The sequence below is a fragment of the Podarcis gaigeae genome (assembly GCF_964106915.1).
Source record: "Podarcis gaigeae genome assembly, chromosome: 8".
NCBI lineage: Eukaryota > Metazoa > Chordata > Lepidosauria > Squamata > Lacertidae > Podarcis > Podarcis gaigeae.
In genome coordinates this window covers 41,931,505-41,955,793 of record NC_139684.1, presented here as the reverse complement: position 1 = coordinate 41,955,793, position 24,289 = coordinate 41,931,505, and the positions used below count along the sequence as shown (strand labels likewise).

General features: G+C 47.4%; 1 protein-coding gene across 1 annotated transcript in view; it reads right to left on the bottom strand.

Annotated features, from left to right (window-relative positions):
- SLC7A5 (solute carrier family 7 member 5) overlaps positions 1-24,289 on the bottom strand; it is a 51,781-nt gene that overhangs the window by 10,142 nt on the left and 17,350 nt on the right. The window contains exons 3-8 of the mRNA XM_083754562.1: positions 9,899-10,004; positions 8,976-9,020; positions 5,800-5,923; positions 4,744-4,847; positions 4,013-4,109; positions 764-913 (exon numbers count right to left, since the gene is read on the bottom strand). Coding sequence (XP_083610688.1) covers positions 764-913; positions 4,013-4,109; positions 4,744-4,847; positions 5,800-5,923; positions 8,976-9,020; positions 9,899-10,004 — 626 coding nt within the window. The remainder of the gene's footprint in view (positions 1-763; positions 914-4,012; positions 4,110-4,743; positions 4,848-5,799; positions 5,924-8,975; positions 9,021-9,898; positions 10,005-24,289) is intronic.

The window sequence follows — 24,289 nt, the reverse complement described above, 5'->3', positions numbered from 1 at the left end:
CCAATCCAGTGAGCTTCATGGGCAGTTGAGGATCCGAACCGTGGTCTCCCAAATCAAACACTCTAACTACCACACCACACTGGCTCCCACACTTCCCCCCACATTTTACAACCCCCAATAACTCCATTTAAAAAATAAAGCTAATTTATTATACGCTAGCGTGACAAGAGAGCTTCTTCCCACTTTAACAGTGTAAACATAAAATTTCTGGCATGTGCTTAAATGCCTCCCAAAAGATTGGGGTAAATCTGCAGGGACCTTTGAAGCAGAAACACAAGCAAGAGAAGACCAGCCTGTCCTCAGCTGAATGTAAAAGCCCTCTTGCAGTTCACTACTTGGTTCTGGCCTTGAAGTAATGGCCCAGCTATGCCTTTTCCCTCCTCTCCCACTTGCCTCGAGTTCCTTTTTTAGTCTGTAAATCTGAGGGTGAAGCTTCTCACTTTTTAATTGATATGAGTCAGTTTAGGAAACAATAACTGACTGAAAAGCAGGATGAAATTATAGTAAATCAATAAACAGAGCCCACAAAAAGAGCCCTGCTGGATCAAGCCAATGACCCGTCTAGTCCAGCATCCTGTTCTCACAGCGGCCAACCAGATGCGGGACCTGAGCACAACATCAGAAGTCTGCCCAGCTGCGATTCCCAGCACCTGCCTCTGACCGTGGAGGCAGAGCATGGCCATCGTGGCTGGCAGCCATTGACAGCCTTATCCCCCATGATAACTCCCACTCTTCTGCTGCCGCCACCACATCCCCTTCTCACCCTTATAGGCCTCTCCAGCTCTGGCTTCTTGTATCTCAACCACAACATGCCGATGATAGCCAGGGCCACGCAGAGCCAGTTGAAGAAGCTGAAGAAGTTGATGACCGAGAATATGTCGTTGGAGAAGGCATAGAGCAAAGTCATGATGCACTGCAGATTTGGAAGGGGGGAGTGGGGAGTGGAGAGGAAACAGATTGATAAAATTCAGGAGTGACCCAAATGACAATCATTGCCTTTTAATGCCTGCCCTCCCTTGCAAAAATGAGAATTAATGGAGGACGTGGTAGCGCAGGCGATTTTGCCATTTGAATGGCAGCCACTAGAAAACAAACGTGGCTCTTGCACTTGAGTGCAGTGGAGGTAGGCATAGAACCAGGAGACAGAAGCAGGAAATTCAAACAAGCAAGGTGCCTAGTCCTTCTCAGTTTCCCCAAAAACTTAAAAAAAAAAACCTACGACACCCCTCAGTTCTCCATTAAATGGAAGCTGCTCTCTGGAACAACTTACCAAACCTCAGCCAGGGGTCCGCACTCTGATCTCTCAAGCAAAAGATTTGCTCAACACAGTAGTGGCGAGTTGGTACCCCTCCAGATGTTGCTAGATGGTAAGTCCATCACACACACACACCCCTCTGCAACCATGAGGCATACTGGCTGCTAGGGTGGATGGGGCTTGGAGTTCACAGACCCTCCAAGTGTCCCTATTTCCCAGGGACAGTCCCGGATTTACAAAAGCCGTCCCAGCTTCTGATTTGATCCCAGAATGTCCTGCTTTTCCTTAGGATGTTCCGATTTTCATCAGAGAAATGTTGGAGGGTATAGAGTTATTTGACCCCCATCTGAAGGCAGCCCTGTATTGGGAAGGGTTTTTTAATGTTTAATGTTTTATTATGTTTTTATATGTGTTGGAAGCTGCCCAGAGTGGTTGAGGCAACCCAGTCAGATGGGTGGGGTATTATTAGGGGTGGTATTATTTGGGACGCCTCTATTTTCATCAGAGAAATGTTGGAGGGTATGAGCCCAGTGACACCTGCAGAGCTACAGATGTTTCCTATCCATGGCTTAATCCCACATACATCCTCTCTGAAAATTGCTGCAGCCTTCTGCATTGTCAGGCGAAAGTGAATTCTATGTAGACGCACACACACCCCTAGTCAAAACTGAGTGCATTTCAGCAGGGTGATCCAATCCAGTGTCCGTGACTGCTGTCCACACCATGCTCCCCACTGCCAGGCCAAATCCACTGGTGTTGATGACAATGCACTGCTGTTCTCAAGAGAAGCAGCTGGCTTAAGCTGGGTGAGAACAGCTTTGCTGTCCTTGTCACCACAGGCTCTGGCATGAGGATCCTGGCACACTCTCAGCCTGTGCCGCAGGGAGTTCTTCGAGCAGCAAGAGGCAGCCAGGAATGCTGCAGAGTGCCCCCCCCCCCCGCCAAAGCTGGGACCTCTCTTCTGCTTTCTTTCTCTCTCTCTCTCTCTCTCTCTCTCTCTCTCTCTCTCTCTCTCAAAGAGAGTGATGCAGCTGTCCATGTTGCCTCCCCTGGCTCCAACACTGCCTCTTCCACTGCTGTGTCCCCCAAATCTATAAAGAACAGTCCATGAGGAAACAAGAATGCAAGAGCAGCCCTGCTCCATCTGACCAAAGGCTCATCTATCTTAGCACCCGGCTTCTCTATGTGGAAGCTGGCAAGTGGGGGACAAAGCCACCCCTCTCTGACAAACGTCTGCTGCTGCTGCTACTGCTCCCCAGCAGCTGGTATTCTGTGACAAAACCTCCAGCTAAAGAAGCAGTGTGGGGCCAGAGCATCTGTCTTGCAACCAGAGGGTTCCGGGTTCAATCTTCAGGTAGGGTTGGGGAGACTCCTGCCTGAAATCCTGGAGAGACACTGATATCAGATGCCCTTTTAGAATGTGTTGGGGAGGGAAGGGATGGTTGGGTTGCTCTTGTTTTTGTTTTTATTACATATTTTGTGTTTTTATATTGTGATTTTATGCTGTCAACCATTGAGATCTGCAGGTATAGAGTGGTATACATATTTAAATAACAGTAGCAGCAGTAATAATAACAATAATAACAACAACCACCACCACCAAACAGAGCAAGATGGACCAAATCTGAGTTGGTATAAGGAAGCTTCCTATGTTCCTAAAGAAGCAGCATATTTAGCCATAATGACAGATAGCCACTGCCCATGAATTTGCTCAATCCACTTTTAAAAGTCATATCAAAATTCCTGCAGGAGTGAACAAGCCCCAAACATTTTGGGGAAGCTGCTCTAACCCTCCTGATTGTTTTGGATGAACTTTTCTCCAGCTTCACAGTGTCCTGCCCCCAGCCCCAGATGGGGCAAGCAGGACAATAGACTACTAGCCCAAAGGTGGTATAAAGTGCCACAGCTTTAGATCAGGGCAGATCTTCCCCTGCTTTGAGGGACTCAAGCGATGCAGCTGTAATAAGCCAAATGAGAAGGTGGGCTGGAAGCAAGCAAGGATAGAGGCAGCCTTGGCTAGCTGGATATGTTCAACAGGTGCTGCTGCTTGGGCACTGCAAACGAAAGGCACACCAATTCAAAAGCAAAACTAACTCTTCCTAAACCATCTCCGAATGACACGGTTGCTTCTCAATTCTGGACGGAGGTCACTGCCTGTATAAACCTGGTCCTGAGAACAGATTGAAAATCCACTGACAAAACAGCATTGCTGCTGTTTAGAGAACTCTATTCCAAGGGCAGCGGAACTGGTTTGTAAGTCACGGCCCGCAGGTTGCCAAACCTATCATTTTACATCACTGGAAGAGTAAACACCATCACAACAATCCAGCAGCAGACAGAAGAGCTCACTCGCCAAACATAGCGATGTATCATTGGGAACAGAAATTGGATGCTTACCAAGCTGCAAGGAAAGCCGACAGCTAACTCTCTGCCTAATGAATGTAGAAGATATTTTGATTATAATACACGCCCCCTCCAAACTGAAACTTGAATGAGCAGAACTGTTGAAGGTGGACCTGCATCCTCTCCCCCCACCTCCTGACACCACCGGCCATTTTGTTGTAATGGTTGTGCCAACAGAACTATCTTTTTTTTAAACTAAAAAATCCACTTAAGAAAGTAAGATGTAGCCATTGATATCCCTCTCCTCTCTGAATTTGTGTAATCGTCTTGTAAAGCCATCTAGGTTTGGGGTCATCACTGCCTATACTGCCTCTCAAATGGAAAGGATCGAGGTTTCCCTGTGGGCCTCCTTACTGTGAAGACGAGTGAAGGCACCGGCGTGAGGAGCCTGGGATGGATCATAGACAGAACAGAAGGCAGGTGTCCCTCACGAGCACCAACGAAGAACAGCCTAAGAGAGAGAGGAAAGAACAACACTGCGGTTCAATCACACTGCCTGAAATTACTTTAAGAGGGCCGTGCAGCTAGAAGGAGCTCCTTGGTGAGGTTTGGGGAGCCAAATTACTGTGCCTCAGAGGATTCTGTCTGGAGTTGCACCAGTTTCATTCAGACAAGGAGGAAGCTAATCCTCCATGCCTCTGTCCGCTGCAGAGTGTGAAAGGGAAGGGCCACTCTGATATATTCTCCAATGGGATTGAGGGGATGTAGGTCAGGGGCACAACAATTCCCTGGCATGCAGAAGGCTCCCAGTTCAATCCCCGGCATCTCCAGCTACAAATGAGGTGATGGGGAAAGACCCTGATCTGCCTGAGACCCCAGGAGGCCACTGCCATCCAGAGATCGCAGTGCTGGACACTAGGTGCACAAGTCTGTCCTGATACAAGGCACAACCAATAAATAGAGAAGAAGTGTGGAAGGTATTCCACAGCAAAAAAATGGAAAACATGAGGCAAGTTGTTCTCCTGAAAGATCCTGGAGAAGTATTAATGGGATTGCCTGCTTTTCATTCGGTCCCAAGCTCCCATTTCCACCCTCCAGCCACCACAGGAGATTCTCCCACTCCACCAGAAGAGCAAGACACGTACCTAGATGAAGTAAAGAGCGACCCATTGACTGAGCCAAAGCACGACAGGCCAACAAAGACGGGGATGATCCAAGCCATGACGCCCAGGTGATAGTTCCCAAAATCCTATGAGCAAACAAGAAGGAGGAAAGAAGAGGAGTGTCAGAGGTTTGCCCAGGAGATGCCAACAGATGAGCATGTGAAGAAGTGGGAAGGTGACAGTGCCCAGGTGGGCTAAACTGGATTTGCAAGATCATGTGATTCACAGACCGACTTGAACCCAGGAGACCCTCAGCCCAGTGAGGCACACAGAGGGGTTGGTTCTCCTCTTCCTGCCAACTGAGAATTGATCTCTCTCGCAGGCTCATTGCGCTGGCAATCGTTAAGAACAAGGAGCAAGTTACCTGTCACATTTCCCCCCTTCCCCTTCCTTCTAGGGGACTCAGGAGAACAGGTGTGATTCTTCCACACTGCCTTCCGTTTTAGCATCAACAACCAGCCTGTGAGATCGGCAAGGCTGAGAGACAGAGGCTTCCCCTACAGGGGCTTTATGGGCCAGCTCCCATTTGACCCAAGGTCTCCCCAACCCTCTAGCCAGGGTACCATCACGCTGGCTGCATAAATCAGTAGCAGCTGCATGCTCTAAGTGTTTAAAATTACAAGCGACAAAACAACAGCTGGCCTCAAAAGAAAAAGGGGGGAGGAAAGGAGAGGACATTTCACGTCAATACTGACACAGCACTTCCCCCTGTGAGGTGTCACTTTGGAAACTAATCACGAGACCACACAGGCTCTGATTTGCTCTTATAGCCAGTGGTGGTGGTTTCTCAGACAGATGCATATCCTCGGCTACCGTTCCACTTATCCCTGCTCATCGTCATGTGAGCCACGATGGCATCCTCCAACGCAGAGGGGGTGGAAGCGGGGAAAGATCAGCGTTGGCTGAATGGCAAAGATGGAACTCCAAGATAGCATGAGGCGGCCAGGTCCAGATTGCACACAGGGAAATGTCAAAAAGCCAGAGAAGCGAGCTAGCTAAAAGAGCAGCCATTTCCAGGTGAGTCACTCCATATTTTACCACAGCAACGGCTTCCGATGCCAACATCTGATCCACAGACAGCGTTGTGAAGTAAGCCAGGTTGGTCAAGACGTAAACCAAGGTGACGATGGGCAGGGAGATGATGATGGCCAGAGGCAGGTTTCTGAGGGGAAACGTTGGGAGAGGGTTAGAGTGTTTTGCAAGCGGTTCTAAGATCACCTCTGGGGGATGGCCCAGGGCACCAATGATGCACATCACAACTGCAGCATTAGCGGAAGGGACATTATTTTTTAGTCATGCACACACGTTGGATCACCAAGTTACAACGGAGGGGAAAAACTGAATATAGCAGCAGAGCCCCACCACGTTTAGGATTAAGAGGCCATACGCAAGACAGCAGAAAATCCATCTCCTCCCCTCTCCCCCGGGATCAGAGCAGCTCACTACAAAAAGCTATTTTCTATTGAAAACAGCCTCCTGCTTATCTTAAGACCCTTAGGAGAGCCCGGCTGGATCAAACCAAAGGCCAATCTAGCTCCACATCCTGTTTCCCACAGCGGTGAATCAGATGCCTGAGGGAAGCCCACTTGCTCTCCCACCCCCAGCCACACCAGAGTAACTGCCCAGTTCAAAATATTCCATTGCTTCCTATGTTGCTCCTCGCAAAATGGCAGCTACTTTGGAAGAGCCTGCAAGTCAGGCCATATGCTGCCTTGAGGCAAACAGTCCACACATCCTTCTTGCTGGCTTAGTTGGTAGGCTGACTGGGGCAGAGATTCACAGTTGCCTCCGTGCCATATTGTGGAATTAAACCCCACAAAGCCAGCTGGCTGTGGATCAGGAACATGTCCTAGTTTGGGTAGAAAACACTTTTTAAACTCCAAGTGCATAGCCAGGCTGGGCTATAGCAGGCAAGGGAGGAAATAAGGCAAACAAATCAAAGGAGATAGACCAGCCTATTCCCCAAGATCTGGTGGCCTCCAGATATTTTGGACCTCAGCTCTCATTGGCCCCAGTCAGCCCTGACATCACACAGCTGCACTGGCTAGAGCTGATGGGAGTTGTAGTCCAAAACATCTGGAAAGCACCAGGCTGGGTTAGGCTGAGCTGCCCTACCTGCCTTAGTCCAATCATTAAAAGAACCAAGAAAGTTTTAAAAAATGAAGACCTCCTCGATGCTACATGTAACCAACAAGCAGACCAGAAAGCCAGGAGAGGCCAGTGGACATGCTGTGTTTGACAATCTAATTGCAGCCACAACAAACATACTTTAGAAGTTATAAAGCATCCAGGTCAGATGAACTGAGTCTGTACGAACCTTTGTAGTTTTGCCAAGCATTGCGGGGAGTTGGGAGAGGGGGCTCAGCCTCCAGGAAAGAACAATAACACAGACCCCACCTCACCCGCTGCAGGCGGTTTCTGCCTTCTTAGGGCTGTGCGTGAATCAGAACAGGCATATCCGATTCCAACACACTTTGCTGCAAAATCCTGCTTTGCACATGTGAATTAGAAGATTTTGTGGAAGACAAGGCTCTTGGTGGCTTCTAGTCAGGATGGCAATGCTGTTCCTCACTGCTGGAGGCTGCATGCCTATGAATACTGGGGTGTGTGAGTGGGGAGAGATGCTGCTCTTGCACTCAGGTCCTGCTTGTGGGCTTCCTATTGGGGCACCAGGTTCAATGCTGCAGGCAACAGGATGCTTAGCCAGGTTCAGCAAAGCTTTTCTTAACACACCACCAGATTTCTGGTTGAAACAATAAACACGAAGCCTGCTATCTGAATTCTCCCTGAACTGCCCAATTTTTAAGGCTTCCATATTTGGTGTCTGGTGAAACAGGGCCACTCCTCCCATGGTATATAACATGGTACGTAATGACTTGTGGGGAAAAGGGAGTCCATAACGAAATTGCTAAGCGACAGTGCTCTTCAACAGCTACATGACTGAGAAGCAAAATTCATCTCCGACCCCAGAAGAGTTTTGCCAGCCAGGCTTCTCTGCATGCCACAAAGCTGTCAAGAGGCACAGGAGCACTGCCCGAAAAGAAAGTTGGTGACTCTTATTATGCAAAAAACAAGTTCTGGAGAAACGCTGAAAATCTCTAAGTCAATCACAGCTCCTGCAGCAGATGAAGCCTTATTTTAGGATTCTGAAACCAGGGCCTGCTACAAATCCGCCCTTAGCTTTAAGTTATTTTGAATGTCTGCAAAATTTGGGGTCTCCCTCCCAAGCTGCCTGATCTTCCTATTGCTTGTGTGGCTGCTTTGGCTTTATAAGGATGGGCATCTGGAGAACAGAGATCAATAAATATTGATCTATGAGAGCTAGGTGAGGACACTAAAAAACCATTTCCAGGTTTAAATTGTATTTTAATGGGCTTTCCAATTAAGGAATTAAGTTTTAATTGTTTTGTGCTGCACTTTTTCTTGGAACTTGGGGATTTGTGTAAAAGGCACACAAACACACACCCAGCACCGGGTGTCCAAGGCTTAGGACAGCCATAGCAAGTACGGGTTTATTTGTACAATTGCTGTAAACCGCTCTGGTGTTGTTTTTTATGAACAAGAGTACATAAATATTTTTTAATAATATATGAATCTGTTGACAGGAGGAGCTTTGCCTAGAGACAGTGCTGGAGGAAGCTTTACCTGTTGAGTTTTCAACCTGCCATTCAGCTGTTGGAAGCCTATTTCCTAGAAAACCAAGAGGCAATCCAACCAACTGATGGCAGTAAAAGCGTTGAGTGGTGGCAAGTATCTGTACAGCAATATCTGATCACCAGGGAGGCTGTTTCACGGGCCAACGCAGTGCACAAAAGTGCAAGGAAGCTGTGCTGCAACAACCACCCACAAACACCATATTGAACCCGATACCAACGCCCCCTCCCAGCAGCCATTTTGTTGTTCTGTGTGCAAGGCACCTGGTGGGGCAGTTTGTGGCAGGCGAGTTAGGGGACTTTCGGTGAACAAGGATGAGAGGCGAATGCTCAGCTCCTTCCTTCATCAATGAGTTGCCCAGAGGCAAAAGAAGAGCAAAAGAAACAGAACAGAACTAATAGCTCAGTTGCTAGCGCATGAGACTCTTCATCTTAGGGTCGTGGGGTTCGAGCCCCACGTTGGGCCAGAAGAGTCCCGCATTGGAGGGGGTTGGAGTAGGTGACCCCCACAGTCCCTTCCAACTCTACAATTCTATGACTCTATGAAAAGAAACCTCTTACCTGTAAGGGTTGATCATCTCTTCCGTGACAAAATTCAAGTAATTCCTGCAAAGGACAAAGATTTTAAAAGTAATTCAGCTTGCTGAGTGGGAGAAGAGGCATTCTGCCCTTGATTATAGGGTTGCATCCAACTCAATCAAATTGGAGTAGACCCACTGAAATTAATAAGCCCAAGTTAGCCATGTTGATTGACTTCAGTGGGAGAGTAAGTCTAGGTTGATAAGAGGTGTAAAGGTTGCAGGTTAGGAAAGATTTCTCTCTCACACACGCTGGTCTCACTTGCGTGGCACAGGAAGCCACAGGTAATTGTTTTATCACGAATGCAGATGGCTCCTCTCCTGACAGGAACAAACCATGGACATAACAGTGGCACCTGAATTAGCAATCCTGGAGCATTACTCTCTATTCAAACCACAACTGAGGAACTGAGCACAGAACATAGTCTTCTGATTGTGATTTGTTTGGAGCAAAACTGCAGTCCCCTCTTCAAATGAGGGGCTGAGCCATGGATTGTGATCTGCTGCTCCTGCTAGAAGAGGAGTTATGAGGGAGCTGTCCACAGTAACCCATTACCTGTGACTTATCATGTCAGGCAAGCCTGCCATGCGTGTGCCAAAAATCCACACACCTCCCCATTCATTAAAATGTGGATGGGAGGCCCTGGTCTGAGTGCCAACCCCTGCAGAAGGGATACTGAGAGCAATGGAAGGCAGGGCCTTTTCAGTAAGTCTGTGTTCCCAGGGAATTCTGGGAATCATAGCTCTGCAAGGGGAATGGGGTCTCCTAGCAACTCTCAGCACCCATAGCAAACTACACTTCCCAGGATCCTTTGGGGGGGGAAGCTGTTGCTGTTAAAGTGGTATAAGAGTGCTTTAAATGTCAAGTGCGGATGTGCGCCTAGGATGCTTGAACACAGAACTCACCAGCCTCCATATGCGAAGAGACCGCTATACAAGGCCAGGACGATGTTCCCAACCTCCAATTTCGTGCCATCAAAGGAGTGGTCAGGGCTCAGGATTCCAGGACCATCTTCACAGGGTAAAAATGCAGGGGGAGGGGGGAAAAAAAACCACAAGGTGTTCAAATACAGTGTCTCCATTTCAGTGAGCCCTTTTTATGGCTGAAGCTGTAAGAATACATTTCTTCTGAATGGGTGAGCAGCTTTATGCTGGACGCAATAGAAAAAAGGAAAGGGCCTTATACAGAATCACCTAGCTCAGTTTTATCTCTACACTGGCTGCAGGCAAAGGATTCAGGTAGGAGTTTATCCTAGGCTTACCTGCAGATACCAGGGACTGAACCAAGGATCTTCTGCTTGACTGTTGCCTTAGTGCTTTTGCTTGGCTGGACAGAGGGGATGCTTGTATGTGGAAACCAGCCTACTGTAGAAAGGTGAAGTTCACCATTGTTGCCCCACCCACTTTATCTCTGGCCCTGCCCACCACCGGCACGTGGCCCTCAGAAGGTGGCCAAAGAAGGGAATGTGGCTCTCAGGCTGAAAAATGATTCCCCAGCCCTGGTCCACATCCAAGGAAGAAGGGGGTCCAAACAACAAGAGATTAGCTAGCCAGCCGGTTTTGACCTAAAGCAGCCCTTCCGTTTCCTCTTTATGTTCCATACCAAGGAAACAATTCTCTCCCCAATACAGAAAGGAACAGAGTTAGGCCACCGGTTCATCCAGCACAGTACTGCCCACACTGACTGGCAGCAGCTCTCTGGTGTTTTCAGACTGGCAACATTCCCAGTCTTACCTGGAGATGCCTATGACTGAACCAAGGACATTCTGCATGCAAAGCAGATGCTCTGCCCCTGAGCTCTGCCCTTCAATGCTGGGATTTGCCGGAAAGGGAACCTGAGGCCTTCAGCATGCAAACTGGATCATGTCCGCAAGGCGCCCCGAGCAACTGAACCCAAGCGCCCAAGTATCCCATGCCACCCAGAATGCCTGCTACAATCTTAGCCAAGCGGCAACTCTGTCATTTCTCATCTTAAGCTCCGAGGAAGCAATTGCAAAGACGGCTTCTGGCAGAGTGACAGAGCCTACAGTTCAGCCCCAGAGGCCAGCCCCACAAGGATTTTCAAGGCAAGAGGAGCACAAAGTTTCAACCAAAGTGCTGCAGTCACACACACACACACACACACACACACACACACACACACACACCTTGGTGAGGACATAAAGGATTCCTCCAGTTCCCGAGGCGCCCAAGAAAACCCTCAAATGCTCACGTCCCTGTCAACTGTGGGAAGGGTCCAAATATTTGGAGTTCCTGTTATTCATCCGTTCTTGAATGGAAACAGCCCAGGAAAAAATATATATAAGGGGAGAGGAGGGGAGGGGTGGTCTTCAATTGTTGAAGACACTTCCAGCACGTTTGCTGCGTTTATTTTAGTTCTGAAGACGTCTCGGTGGACGTTTCGTTTCATGCCTTTTGATCTGGAGGCCAAACCCGGGCTCCTCCAGAACAGGGAGGCTGAGAACATAGGAGTTCCCGTTTCCTGGCTCCCTTCTGAAGACGGAGCCCCCAGGTGCGCCTGGAGGGGTAGAAAAGGGATCTGGGAAGGTCACTGTTGGCCACCTGACCTCCCTGCTGCCTCACATGTGATTTGTCTTAGGGCGCTAAGAGCCCAGAGAGCCCAGTCACATGGGCGCTGCGGCTGCATTTGGGGTTTAACTCTTCACCCTTTCTCAAACTCCACATTCCAGCGACTCACAATGAGGTGAGGGGGAAAGGAGGGGAAGACAAATTTGCAACAAAAGCAGCTTTCTTCCATGAACTACACAGAACAGTTCACTAGGCTTTTTACTTGTTGGGCGGCCTGCTGCCAGCATCACTAGCTAGAACAAGGCAGCAGAGGAGAGGAGGAGAGAGCCCAACGGACGGGCAAGGCAAGTGCGTTTCCAAAGAAGGCTTTGTTGAGGGAGATCTCTGGGATCCTGCCCTCTGGAGGCTTTCCACCACCAGCACCGCTAACTGCAGGGTTCTCAGGCTTGCTCACCCCCACGTGGCATCATGACTCACAGGTGCGGGGGAAAGACATGCCACCAATGACTCAACCAAGCACCGTGAGTTCAATCCTGTTACATTTAGTCTGGATACGGCTTGATGAATTTTGCACATAAGAAGCGAAGAGCCTGCTGGACCAGGGCAATGGCCCATCTAGGCTGCATCCTGCTCTCACAATGGCCAACCATGTGGGGAACCAGCAAGCAGGATTCAAGCACAAGAGCTCTCTCCCCTCTTGCAAGTAGTCACCAATAGTCCTCTCCTCCACGAATAGGTCTGATGTTCTTTTAAAGCCATCCTAGTTGGTGCCCAGCACTGCCTCTTGTGGCAGTGAGTTACACAGGTTGTCTACGTGCTGTGTGCAGAAGTACTTTCTTTATCTGTCCTGAAAAGATCCCAGGAACAGCTTCCAATTTCCCCAAGTAGTAGGGCTAGGTTCAACCTGAAGATCAACCTGATGCTCTCAAGGTTATAAGCTATGTAGCTGTTTTGGCCCATGGGCACGACACAGGTCTTCTAACTGCAAGCAAACTATTAAATCACTGGAGGAGGATGGCAAGAGACAGGTGGTGCTTACATTGCTATAGAATATGATGCCACCAGGTTGGTGCCACCCCCTCCTAAGAACCTGCTGCAGTTCAAAATGGCCTTCTCCATTTACAGGCATCCTTGCTAGTCTTCCCTTCTTCCCCAGCACACCCTCCAGCCCCCTCTTCTTAATTCAACCGGTTAACCATAAATGCCCTCGCAACACAGCAACAGCTGCTGGGACAAGCCAAGGTTCCCCCACCACGGCGCCAAGCTCAGATGCCTCTCCAACCACACTCGGCTCTAAAATTAACCAAATTAAAATTAACGAGCTCCAACAACAGCCTTCCGTCCGCAGTTCTTAAGAGGGCAGAACTGCTGGAAATGGTGGCCTGTCCTTTTTAATTACCACCCAAGGGCTCTTTTGTGGGAGGAAGAGGGGAGAAAGAAAGAAAATTTGAGTTGTTTCATGCCTGGAATGCCTAATTTTCATGCCATGGATGCATAGTCCTAACAGGGCTGGATAGCTGGCATAAAGGGGCTATTAACTGCAATTATTTAAGATGAGTATAGGTAGGCCTAAAATGGGGAAAGGAACAGTTGATATAATTGACAAGATAAAAGGCAATGAAGGCAATACCTCAAAGGCCCCCACAATGGTCCGAAGGCACCGTAAGTCTTCTGATCTCCCAACACTAAGTGGGTTTGAGATGGAGCCAAGAGTCCCAGGGGTGCTGGTCTTGGGTCCTGGCAGAATGTTAATTATATATGTAGACAAAATGCCCAAAGCTACCCCAACTTTAGAACTTAGTGTTGTCTACACTGACTGGCAGTGGCTTCTCCAAAGTTTCTGACATTGGACAGTCCTGATCCTGCCCGTGAGTGAACCCGGGATCTTCTGCATGTTCTGTCACTGAGCTACACCCCTTCCTCTTGCGACATGAAATGTCCAGTTGGAGAACTGAAATGAGCTCACAGTCCCAGAGCCCACTCCTTGTTTTAATTTCAGCAGCCCACTTTGGATGAAAAGCATCCTTTGGTTGCCGCTCTTGTTAAACAAGGAGTCAAAAGCAAGGGATCAACTACTTGTGACCAAGTGAAGATGCCTGGGTACCAGGATGGTGCCTGACATTTCCACCATCTGGAGGTGCATGCCTGGGATCATTGGATCTGGACTGTTTTCACACACTAATACCACCACATCTTGTAGAATTCCACTGGTTATATTTTATCTGCACAATCAGAATGAATTTCCGGAACCAAAATGCTTTTTCTGTGCAGCCTGAGCAGGAGCAGTCACCATCAAGAAAGAGAGGTTGGAATAGGCCAAGATATGTGTGGACTGTCCCAGGATCAAATGACTTTTATTCTTTAAGTTCTCAAAGCTCTTAACCTAGGTTGTCAGCTGAAGTAGCCAGATGTCCCAGTCAGTCCATCATTTAAAAAATAAGACTTTAAGATGTCTTGCCCCCAAATGGCAACTAGACATTCCGTTTTGGTACTGTAACTTTGGTTTAAGGAGCCATTTGGCATCTAGCTTATATATCTGAGTTTCTAGCACTGGTCAAAAACTCTTAGTCACATCTAGTTCAAGTCTACCGATAGACTGAGCTCTACTTTCTGCCCAGCCCCTGCTCTGCATGGAGTGGTAGCGGCTCCCCAGATTTTGAGATCCTGACTGGGGGCTGGAATTCCAAGACCGTCTGAGTGTGAAGCATGTGCTATGAGCTGCAGAGCTTCAAAGAGGGTACCCAACATCTACTTTGCCCTAAAAAAGTAGGGGGAGATTCAGGACCCCAATCCAAGAGTGCCCAAACCGCTAATGTGAATTCAGGGCAAAACAAAAATGAACTTTCCTTCTCTCTCCTTGTTACAAAAGGAAGACTTAATTCTTCTCCGCTGCAGTTTAGGAGTGCAAAGTTTGTTAGCAAACACTCATGAAGTGCTATTATTAAAATGTACTGAGACGAGCACACACACAAATGGGGCCTTGGCTGCCAGATTTCCTCCTCCCCTGCTGGGCTAAAAGCACATTATTAACTCAAGTTGAAGAGCCCCTGGTGTTCGCACAAGGCCAGCGCCTGGGAACGAACGCCAGGCATCCTGTACCATCCTGCTCCTCACTTTGTCTGGAAGGCTTCTCACAAACAAGGTGGGGCTCATCCTGCCTCAGCCCAACCTCATTAGCCGCCACCACATCAAACCCCCAAAGCAAGATTCTTCCTCATCTGATAGCTTTTGCCCCAACAAGAGGCCCCAATCAGGGCATTCCCATCTCGAGCAGACCCCATTGCATCATTCTGCCTGCTTGCAAAACTCAACAGCCTTTGCCCGTCTGCTGCCCTCCAGTTTCTGGGGATGCCAACTTCACAATGTGCCCCAGCCGGCATGGCTGTGTAATGCAGGGGCTGATGGGAGCCTGGCCATGCTGGCTGAGGCCAATAGACAATGCTGTGGAAAGCAACTCCTGGGAAAATAAGAAGAGCCTGCTGGATCAGGCCAATGGCCCGTGTAGCCAGCACCCTGTTCTCACAGTGGCCAACCAGATGCCTGCAGGAAACTCACAACAGCACTCTCCCCAGTTGTGTTTTCCAGCAACTGGTCTTCAGAAGCATTACTGCTTCTACCTCTGGAGGCAGAGCATAGCCATCAGGGTAGTTGCCATTGATAGCTCCTCCATGAAGTTGTCCTCTTTAAAGTTGTCCATCACTGTCTTCTGTAGCAGCAAGTTCCATAGTTTCACTATGACTGCATGAAGAAATACTTTCTTCTATCTGTCCTGAATCTTCCAACATTCATATCCACGAGTTCTAGTATTATGAGGGAGGGAGAAAAATCTGTTCTCCGCCCACTTTCTCCATGCCATGCATCATTTTATAAACGTCCATCGTATTACTTCTTTCTTGCCTTTTTCTCTAAACCAAAAGTCCCAAACGCTGCAGCCTTTCTCATGGCACGTCCTCTTCCTGGCTCTCAAGACAGAACGCCCTGCAGTAGTCTGACTTGCTTCTCCCTAAGCCTATTTCCTCTGGCTTTTGAGCCGCTCAGAAGATTTGGATCAGAGGCCACAAAAGGATGAAGAAGTAAGAAGCCGGCCAACTGGGCTTCCAGGCCAACAGAACACAAGCTAATTAAGTGTCTTTGCTTGGCTCACAACACAGCCAGGAACAAAACACCTTCATCTGCGGTACAGATTTGCCCAAGGAAAGCTTGCTGGCTGTTCTTGGTTTCAGCAAGAGGCCACGAGAGATGGAGCAACTCAAGAGCGCAGAGAATAGCAACTTTGCTGCAGACATGGAGAGGGGCAGCGCCAGGGAGGGATTAAGACCTTTAGAGGTCCTAAGCACTGAGAAGATTATGCTGCCGCCACATAGACAGTTAAAATCAAAACAATACTGAACCGCAAAGTGTTATTTCTGAAATGGCACAAAACTTACATGCATGCCAAAATGTTTACATGCATATATGTCCTGTGCAATTCATGGCCGGATCTGATTTCCTCACATTATTTCAGTCTATGCTTGTAGGACGCCCCCCTTGGTTTAGGTGGGGATAAATAATAAAAAGAGAGATTCAGAGGATGGCAACACAAGAATGGGCCTTTTCTGTGGTGGCCCCCCCCCTTTGTGGAATGTTCTCCCTGAGGAGGCTCACCTGGTGCCTTCATTACATATCTTTAGGTGCCAAGTGAAAACATTCCTCTTCACTCAGGACTTTGGCTGTTAAACAATCAACTACCTTTTAAACAGGGGAGGGGGATATTGTTTTGATTGTTGTTGTGTTATGTATTTTTGTGTTTTAAAACTGTAAACTGCCCTGTGATCCTGGTATAATAATAATAATAAATAAGAAGAAGAAGAAGAAGAAGTAAGAAAGTCTAACCATGTTATTATTTTTCCCATGATAACTACCTCAATGTTGTTTTTTTGAAATGTCCAATTGTTTCCAACAAAAATTCTCATTTTTGTTTTGTGCTCCTGCTTTACTGGTGCCTTAAGGATATTCCTAGTCTGCCTACTGAGTAATCCAGCACAGGGCAGTGCCAGTTTGAAAGGGGGGGGGGGACAAGTATGTGCACATTTATGTAGAAAAGGAAATCATGCTAGATGTGATGTGATGCCAACTCTGCTTAATTCTCTCCCAAATATAATTTCAGCTGCCATACTGAGCTTCCGGAAGAAATGCCAAAGTTTCAAGTCTGGCTTTGTGCTTCCATTAAGACAGGTGTGTTTTCACTGCAAAAGACTTTACATGGCAGCAAGGCAAAAGTGCTAGAGGAGAAGGTGTCCTGGTGGGTGCCCCAAGGGTTAAGCAAAGAGGCCAGGAGGGACTGCATTTGGCCCCCAGTTCCTCACCCCTGGTCTAAGGCCACAAGATGCCTACACAGCCCTCAACACTGCCAGAGAAGCTTAACAGGGAAACTTAACCAAGCCTTGCACTGTAGGGTCAGGAGCATAACTGCACAGGTAAGTGTGCATGTGTCATATGGCCTGCCTACTTTTTAATCACAGGTTTCAAGCATCCTATCCAAGGTGAAAGAGGGCCCTGCGGGGCCAGGCGTGCCCAGCTGGCAAAGGCGGGTGCCCACGGTGCCTGAAGCCAGGCGGGCACGGCAGAGAGCGCGACGCAACATGTTGCCAGCTCAACTTTGCAAATCAGGAGTGATTTAGGGTTTGGGCATTGCCAACTCCACTTTGCCTTTTGCTCTGGGGCTTTTCAACACAAGCTGAATCTGGGATTTTAGCATCACCTAAAGAAGTCAGCTTGAGCTTCCAAAAAGCTTTCAATGGAAGTTCCTCCCCAAAGCCTCCCGAGTTTGATTAGCAGTCATGGAATAAGAGGAAAGGACCTCTTCTGGATCAGAAACTGGAAGCAGAGAAGGAACAAATGGGACACTCCTCACAATACGGAGGGATGAAAAGAAGTCCCTCCATTCTATGGGAAGGGCTGCAGCTCAGTGCTAGAGAATCTACCCTCCCAGGTTTAATCCTCGGCATCTCCAGATAAGACTGTGATTGTTCCCTGTCCGAAATCTGGGGAGCTGCTGCCTGTCATTGTACACAATGCTGGTCTAGATGGACCAATGGACTGACTTTGTATATGGCAGCTTCCTAAGTTCCAGGCTCCTCCCCAAAGACTTGTGCTAGAACTTTAATTAACTAGGATATCCCAAGTGGAACAGAACCCAGTGCAGCTTGCATCTGGTGATGGATTTAAACAGCACTGACTACAAGTCCACTTGCCATGGAACACACAGAAGTGGACTGTAAGGTTCCTGACTGGTCACCTGATAATACTAATAAGATCACAGGGCAAAATATGGATGCGCAACAGGCTCAAAGGCTTCAATTCTTCTGGCAACCCAGTCTACAAGCCCCATGTCATTCCTGAAATTTCTGCTTTTGAAGATCACCACTGCTTTTCCTTGGGAAAGACCCAGAAGTAGGGCTCCAGTGCTTTCTAGTTTGCCCTTGCCATGTGTTTTGCTGCAGCATCATGTACTGTCATAAATGGAGGTACACAATTTAGGAAAAGTGACAGGTGTAGATGTTCTGCACTCTGGTGCCTGTGCTCAAGTGCCATCCATCCAGGAGGAGAAAAGAAGGCTGTTCTCATCTCTTTCAGGTCTGGTTCTAATAAGAAAATCCGAGACAATCCCCAATTTCCCAGCGTTGGTGCCAAGCCAAGGAATTAGTCGGATAAGCCTCGCTGGAAAAGGTGGGGAAGGGGCGCTGTCCACCCATAAAGGGAATCTGAGTACAATAAAGACGCCAGCCTCCCCTGGGAGAAGCATCACCAGCCAAACGAATTAGACAAAGCGCTCTTTCTTCTGGAGGTAAATATTTCTCTCACAAGAGTGAACAAGGTAATGAGGTTCCTTAGACGGTCAAAAGCGGCCCAACTGCACAAGCTTCAGCTAGAAATTATATATATGATCTGCCTCAGAATCCCTTGCAACACTGCAAGAGATCCTTCTTATGGAGTGTAAAGGGCACATTTTATTCCTAGTCCAATTTCCCGCTCCCCAAAATTTATAAACCACTTAAATCCTCAAATTGTAGTTATTATCATCGGCTTTTATCTCTCCACCTCTCTTTACTGATTTCCTGTGTGTGTCTTTTGTATTTGATTATACTAATATAATTTCTAACAGATGGAGTAAAGTAATTAAGTATGTAATCACACCTAATGAAATGTGTTGTTTTTCTCCTCGTTTACTTTCAACTTTTCATTATTTAGGTACCCCTTTCAAAAAAAGCAATGCTGAGATCATGCTAAGATGTCTGAACCATATAACAATTACAAAAGTGTTTATCTGGGCTTGAAAATAAAACTATCAAAGAGGTCAGCATAAAATAGTGTAACACAGCTATCCAAAATACTGATAAAATCAAACTTTAAAAAACAAGGGCATGTAATGAAATTGTTACCGGGGGCTCCCAACTCACAGCACCTCCAGCCAGTGATCAAGGGTGAAGGGAGTTGGGAGGGCGACATGTGGAAGGCTGCAACTTCCCCATCTGTGTGACAGATGTGTAAAACACCCTTTTAAAAAATAAGACATTCAGCCAAAGTCACACACCTAAGCTTCCCATGAAGAGCGACCAAAGCTAAGCGCCCTGCAGCGTCCTTAAATGCCCCTGCATCTGTTCAGCAGAAGCTCAGGAGAAGAGCCCCAGAAGACGGGAGAAAAATGGCTTTACTGCAAAGCTGGGCCTGACGGCTGACCTGAAAAAATAATTAAGTTCAAAGACATGCAAAAGCAGCCAGAACTTAATTTTTTTTTATTTAAATAATTTAAATACCTACAGTTGTCTCTAAGCAGTACACAAAAAATACAATATAGAAAAGATAAAAATTCATTGAAACTGTAACATCAGTTAAAATGCCAGTGCTTTCAGTTCAGTTCAACAGGGAGCTGTCCTGTCTGAACTCAACTGGAAGAGAGATCCACAAAATCAGGCCCATGATACTGAGCACACAGCTTCTGGTGGATATGAGCCGTACGTCTGAGCCACGGAGGACCACTAACAGACCTCAACAATCACGCAGGGATGTAAGGGCTTGGGCTGCCCTTGAAACATCCTGGACTCAAGCTGTTAAGGGGCCTGTAGCTGAATGCAAGAACAATGAAGCTGGCCCAGCAGCATGCAGGCAGCCAGTGCAAGCTTTTGAGCACCAGAGTTATGTGCTGACAACAGTGCATTCCCATCAACTGTCTTGCCAAAGCATTTCCCACCAGCTGGAACCTCTGGATCAGGCCCAAGGTTAGCCCTGCATATAGCACATTGAAGTTACCAGTGCATGAATTGCTGTGGCCAGACCATCCCTGCCCAAGCCAACTTAGTAGAAGAAGAGGTGGGTTTTTATGCATCTTTGCCATTACATATTTTGATGCTAATGCTTCCTTTAGCGGTTACTCACTGGGCCACTGAAAACACAAAAGGTGCACATTTTACTGGAAAGATCTCTGTTCTCAAAGGCAGGTGGGAATAGGTTATTGTTCCCAGCCCCCCAGCCCAATTATCTAGAACAGCACAAGGCCTTTGGGTACCCCTCCCTTCGTAAGTGGTGACCAGAGAAAAGAGTCCTGCTATGGAATGCTCCCCACAGAGCTAAGTGCTGACTTCAGCATCATTTTGTCAGCGGATCAAAACTATTCCATTTACTGGGGTCGGGGCTAGGGAACCTGCAGCCCTCCCATTGTTTTTGGACTCCAGCTCCCATCAGCATGCAGAAGGGAGGATGGAAGTTGTAGCCCAGGATCATGTAGCTCTTCTGGTTGGGGCTGATGGGAATTGTACTCCAAAGCATTTGGAGAGCACCAGGGTTGGCAAAGGCCGTTTTGCAAGCAGGAAAAATGGTGCAATGCAGATCCAGAGAAGATGGGAGTGCCCTGATATAGGGCTTCTGTTGAGGCACAGTGAGAGAAAAGCCATGAGGTGAGGAAGAATCTCATTTTGGGGGTTTGATGTGGTGGCTGAGAAAGCTGGGCTGGGGCAGGACAAACATCTGGAGGGAAGAAGGCTGGCAAAAGTCGGATTAGGATCTGCCTGCATACTTGGTTTTTCTGTTCTTGCTACTTGGTTATTAATGTATAGCTCCGCTTTGATGTTATATTATTGTATTTGATGGTTTCAAGGTTGTTTTAATGGCTATTTTGTGCATATAAGACCTGTGAACCACCTCAACAAAAGTTTTTGATATAAAATGCATTAAATGCCCATTAAAAACAAAAAAATCCAAACTGTGAATCACTTCTGGGAACTGTGAAGTGCAGCACATTAAGGGGTGAGATTGTAAACCCAAGAACCAGACCAAATGGCTCTTAACCAGACAACACAGTTTCCCCATCATTATCTATGCACAGTATTGCAGGGTACCTTTTTTGGGTTGCATCCTGTGCACAAAGCGAGAGTTCTGTGACGGCAGAGCACAAGAACACAGAACCTGTCATCATGTGCAGATTCCAGAAGCTGAGTGCCTCGGGGTGTTGATCTTGTTAGGAAAAAGGAACCAACTCCCTAGTTCTTATTGATGCACACAGGTAATGAGGGAGGGGGAGTGTGATAGAAACACAAATGTCAACTATTTCAAAATCTACAGTCAGTTTACAGCTGTGAGTCTGCAGATTTCTTGCTTGCACAACCAGGACCTGAGATGCAAAGAAGACCTTTGAGGCAGATTCCTGTGAGTGAGAAAGGAATCTCTGGAGATATTAAAGGAAGGCTATTATTAGCATAGAGCCCAAAAGGTGATGCCGGCATTCCATGGCCATTAACGACAGCCCACCTTAAAGGAGGAAATAAGTTGAGCAAAGCACCCTACGCAATATGGAAGGGGTGGGAAGAAGAAAGAAGTGTGTTTTGCAAGTATCACCGCTGAAAAACTGCCCAAAGGTCACAAGGCAATTATAGGGGGAGGCAGTAACAGGAGAAGAGGGAAAGGAAAAATAATATCTTGCAAGTTCCGAAGAGGGCAAAGAGAAGTGGAGAATTCCTTCTGAATCCTTTGTTGTTAAACAAGTGTCCCTTATATTGCTCCAGAATAGAGGGGCTCCCTCCCCTCCCCAAACAACCTCCTGTTTTGTTTTACAGAAGGAGGAATTCCTCCCTCAAAAGTTCCCATCCGCTTCTTATCCGTTTATCAAAAAATACTGAAAAATGCTGAGCAGAGAGATCTGTGCTGACACCAACCAGGTCCGGGTTGGCAAGACATTTCGAGAGTTTGTGTCACGAGGCTCTGCCATTTAGAAGGAAACAAACACAATTAACAAAGTTAGCTTTCTTCTTTTAAAATGCTGAGATGTTAAGAAAGCAAGGAACAAAATCTTTCAACTTAAGAGACAGGCTCTTTTTTTAATCCCATTGTAACTTCATTGCACAGAACTGTTTCATTAAGCTCCATTTATTTGTTTGCATTTCTAGACCGCTTGTAAGCTGCAAGATGCTTGAAAGCAGGTTGTGAAGTTAAGCACACACAAAAATAAACAAGAGTGTGCAAGACAGAGAGAGCAGCAAACAAATCTCCATCTGTAAACACACACACACCGCATAACACTTGAAGACCAGGGCTGTAACTAAAACAAAAATCCATTTAGACCTTCCAGTCCTTAACAAAATAAAAACAGAGCAGTCATGGTTATGGCTACCAATGCCTACTGAGGATGGGAGAGACAGACAGACAGACAGACAGACAGACAGACAGAGAGAGAGAGAGAGAGAGAGTGTGTCATCCAATTAAGCCGGAAGCAGGAAGATCCAGGAGACACAAAATTCAGGACTTCTTCAGACATAGATCACCTACGACATTTGCTCCCACAAGATGTAGCAATGGCTACCAACTTGGGTGGCTTTAAGAAGACAAATTCATGGGAGGTGAGGCTATCCGCTAACCCTGATGGCTGCTGCCCCACCTCCGCTGTCAGAGAAAGAGAGCCTCTGAACACTAGTTACTGGCAATCTTAAGCTGCACTCTGGGTCCCACTAGTGGATTCCCCATGGGTAATCTGGTTGGTCACTGTGAGATCAGGATGCTGGACTGCATGGGCCTCTCAACTGATCCAGCAGGGCTCTTCCAATGTTCGTTTTTGACAGGAAACATAAACACATGCACCACGGAGGTCATACAAGGGCCCGGGACTCATCTAGGCGTTGGTAGGGAAAAGCCGAAAGGTGGCAAGATGTGAAGCAAGGCCTCTGCTGATGGCTACTGACAAGCTGCTGGGTTTGTACAGAAGAAGGCAAGCCCTTGAGATAACCCCAGGCACAAACTGTATGCCTGAATTCCTGGAAACCTACATTACTCCTATGTTACCAACACATAAAGCTGCCTTATATTGAGTCAGACCACCAGTTCAGCTAGCCCAGCATAAACTCTACATTGATTGACAGGAGCTTTCCAGGATTTGGGCAGGAGGAATTTCCCAGCCCTACCTGAAGACAGACACCAGCACCGAACATGTGCATGCAAAGCAAGTGTGGTTAAAATTACAAGCACCTATTTCCTGACTTCTAGCATCCTGTGGCAATCGATCCTCTATATGTCTCTCTTTGGATGGGGGTGGAGGCAACAGCCCCCTGCTTGCTTTCTAGATTTCCCCAAAAGGACAGGAGGGGGCGCAGTTTCCTTATGAAGACTACCCTGTACTGACAGCTCACAGACGTCATTCGTCTGCCTGCATCTCTCTTCTGGGAGTCAAATATCCAGCAAGTGGGAGTGGAAGGGGTGTGCATGTGTGTGCTATTTTGCACCAAGCAAGCCCCGCTGGCTGGTGAAAACACACAGAAGGGAAACACCATCCTGGCATTTGATCTCCTCTCCTAGACAAGCAGCGAAAGCAGAAACAGGCTGCCACAAGCCATGTGACCAGCCTGCCTGGACCCCTGTTGAATGAGGGGTTGGCTCAGGTGCCCACCATGTCCTGCCATGCTAAAAACAACAGTGATACAGGCAGGAAGGGCAGAGGGTACATGCAGTCAAGAGGACAAGATGTGAGCCAGGGAAGGTCAGCCAGGGTCAAGGGGAAAACTTGGCACTTCCCAAGCAACTCTCGTTTCATAAACGGCTGATGTGGGGCAGAGTGCACAGCAAATGCGGGAGGAAGGAAGATAAAGGCTGTCAAGGGTTGCTCATTGTTAGGGATGCAGGAGACATTTGATGCCGTTTGCATTTTAATGTCCTAATTTACACACCTTGAACCAATACACAAACCAGAACGCACCACACTTCGACATTTGTACTCTGAATTTTTTTGCAGTGCAGTCTGGCAACCATAAAATGTGTACAAAAATGTGTGTGCCGTAGGGAAATATGAGTAAAAATGCATGCACTTTGTGAGTGTAACAGACAAGAATGCCTGACGTTAGAGGAAATTGCTTCCAAAGTCTGTATAGTAGTCAAAACTGTATACAAAAATTGTTTCTATTCAGAGAAATTCGCACTAAAAATGTTAACTTTCCTGAGTGGTTTAACCGGGGGCGGGGGGGTGGGGGTGGGATGAAATCCGCAAATGAAGGTGACAATACAGGGAACTGAATTTTAAGATTAGAATAATGAGAAACTGAGAGACCAAATGTGCCATGGACACCTCTGTGCAAATGAAGCTTTCACTAGTATTTCATATCGATGAAGGCTAGGAATAGCTGTAGCTGCTGAATTTCGTCTTTCTGAAAGCTGAGCATCTGGTCAGATCTCAGAACTACCACATTGCCCAAGTGAAAGATGCGCCCTTACAAGGCATTTTCTGGAACGTTTCTCCTACTTTTGCATTTGAGA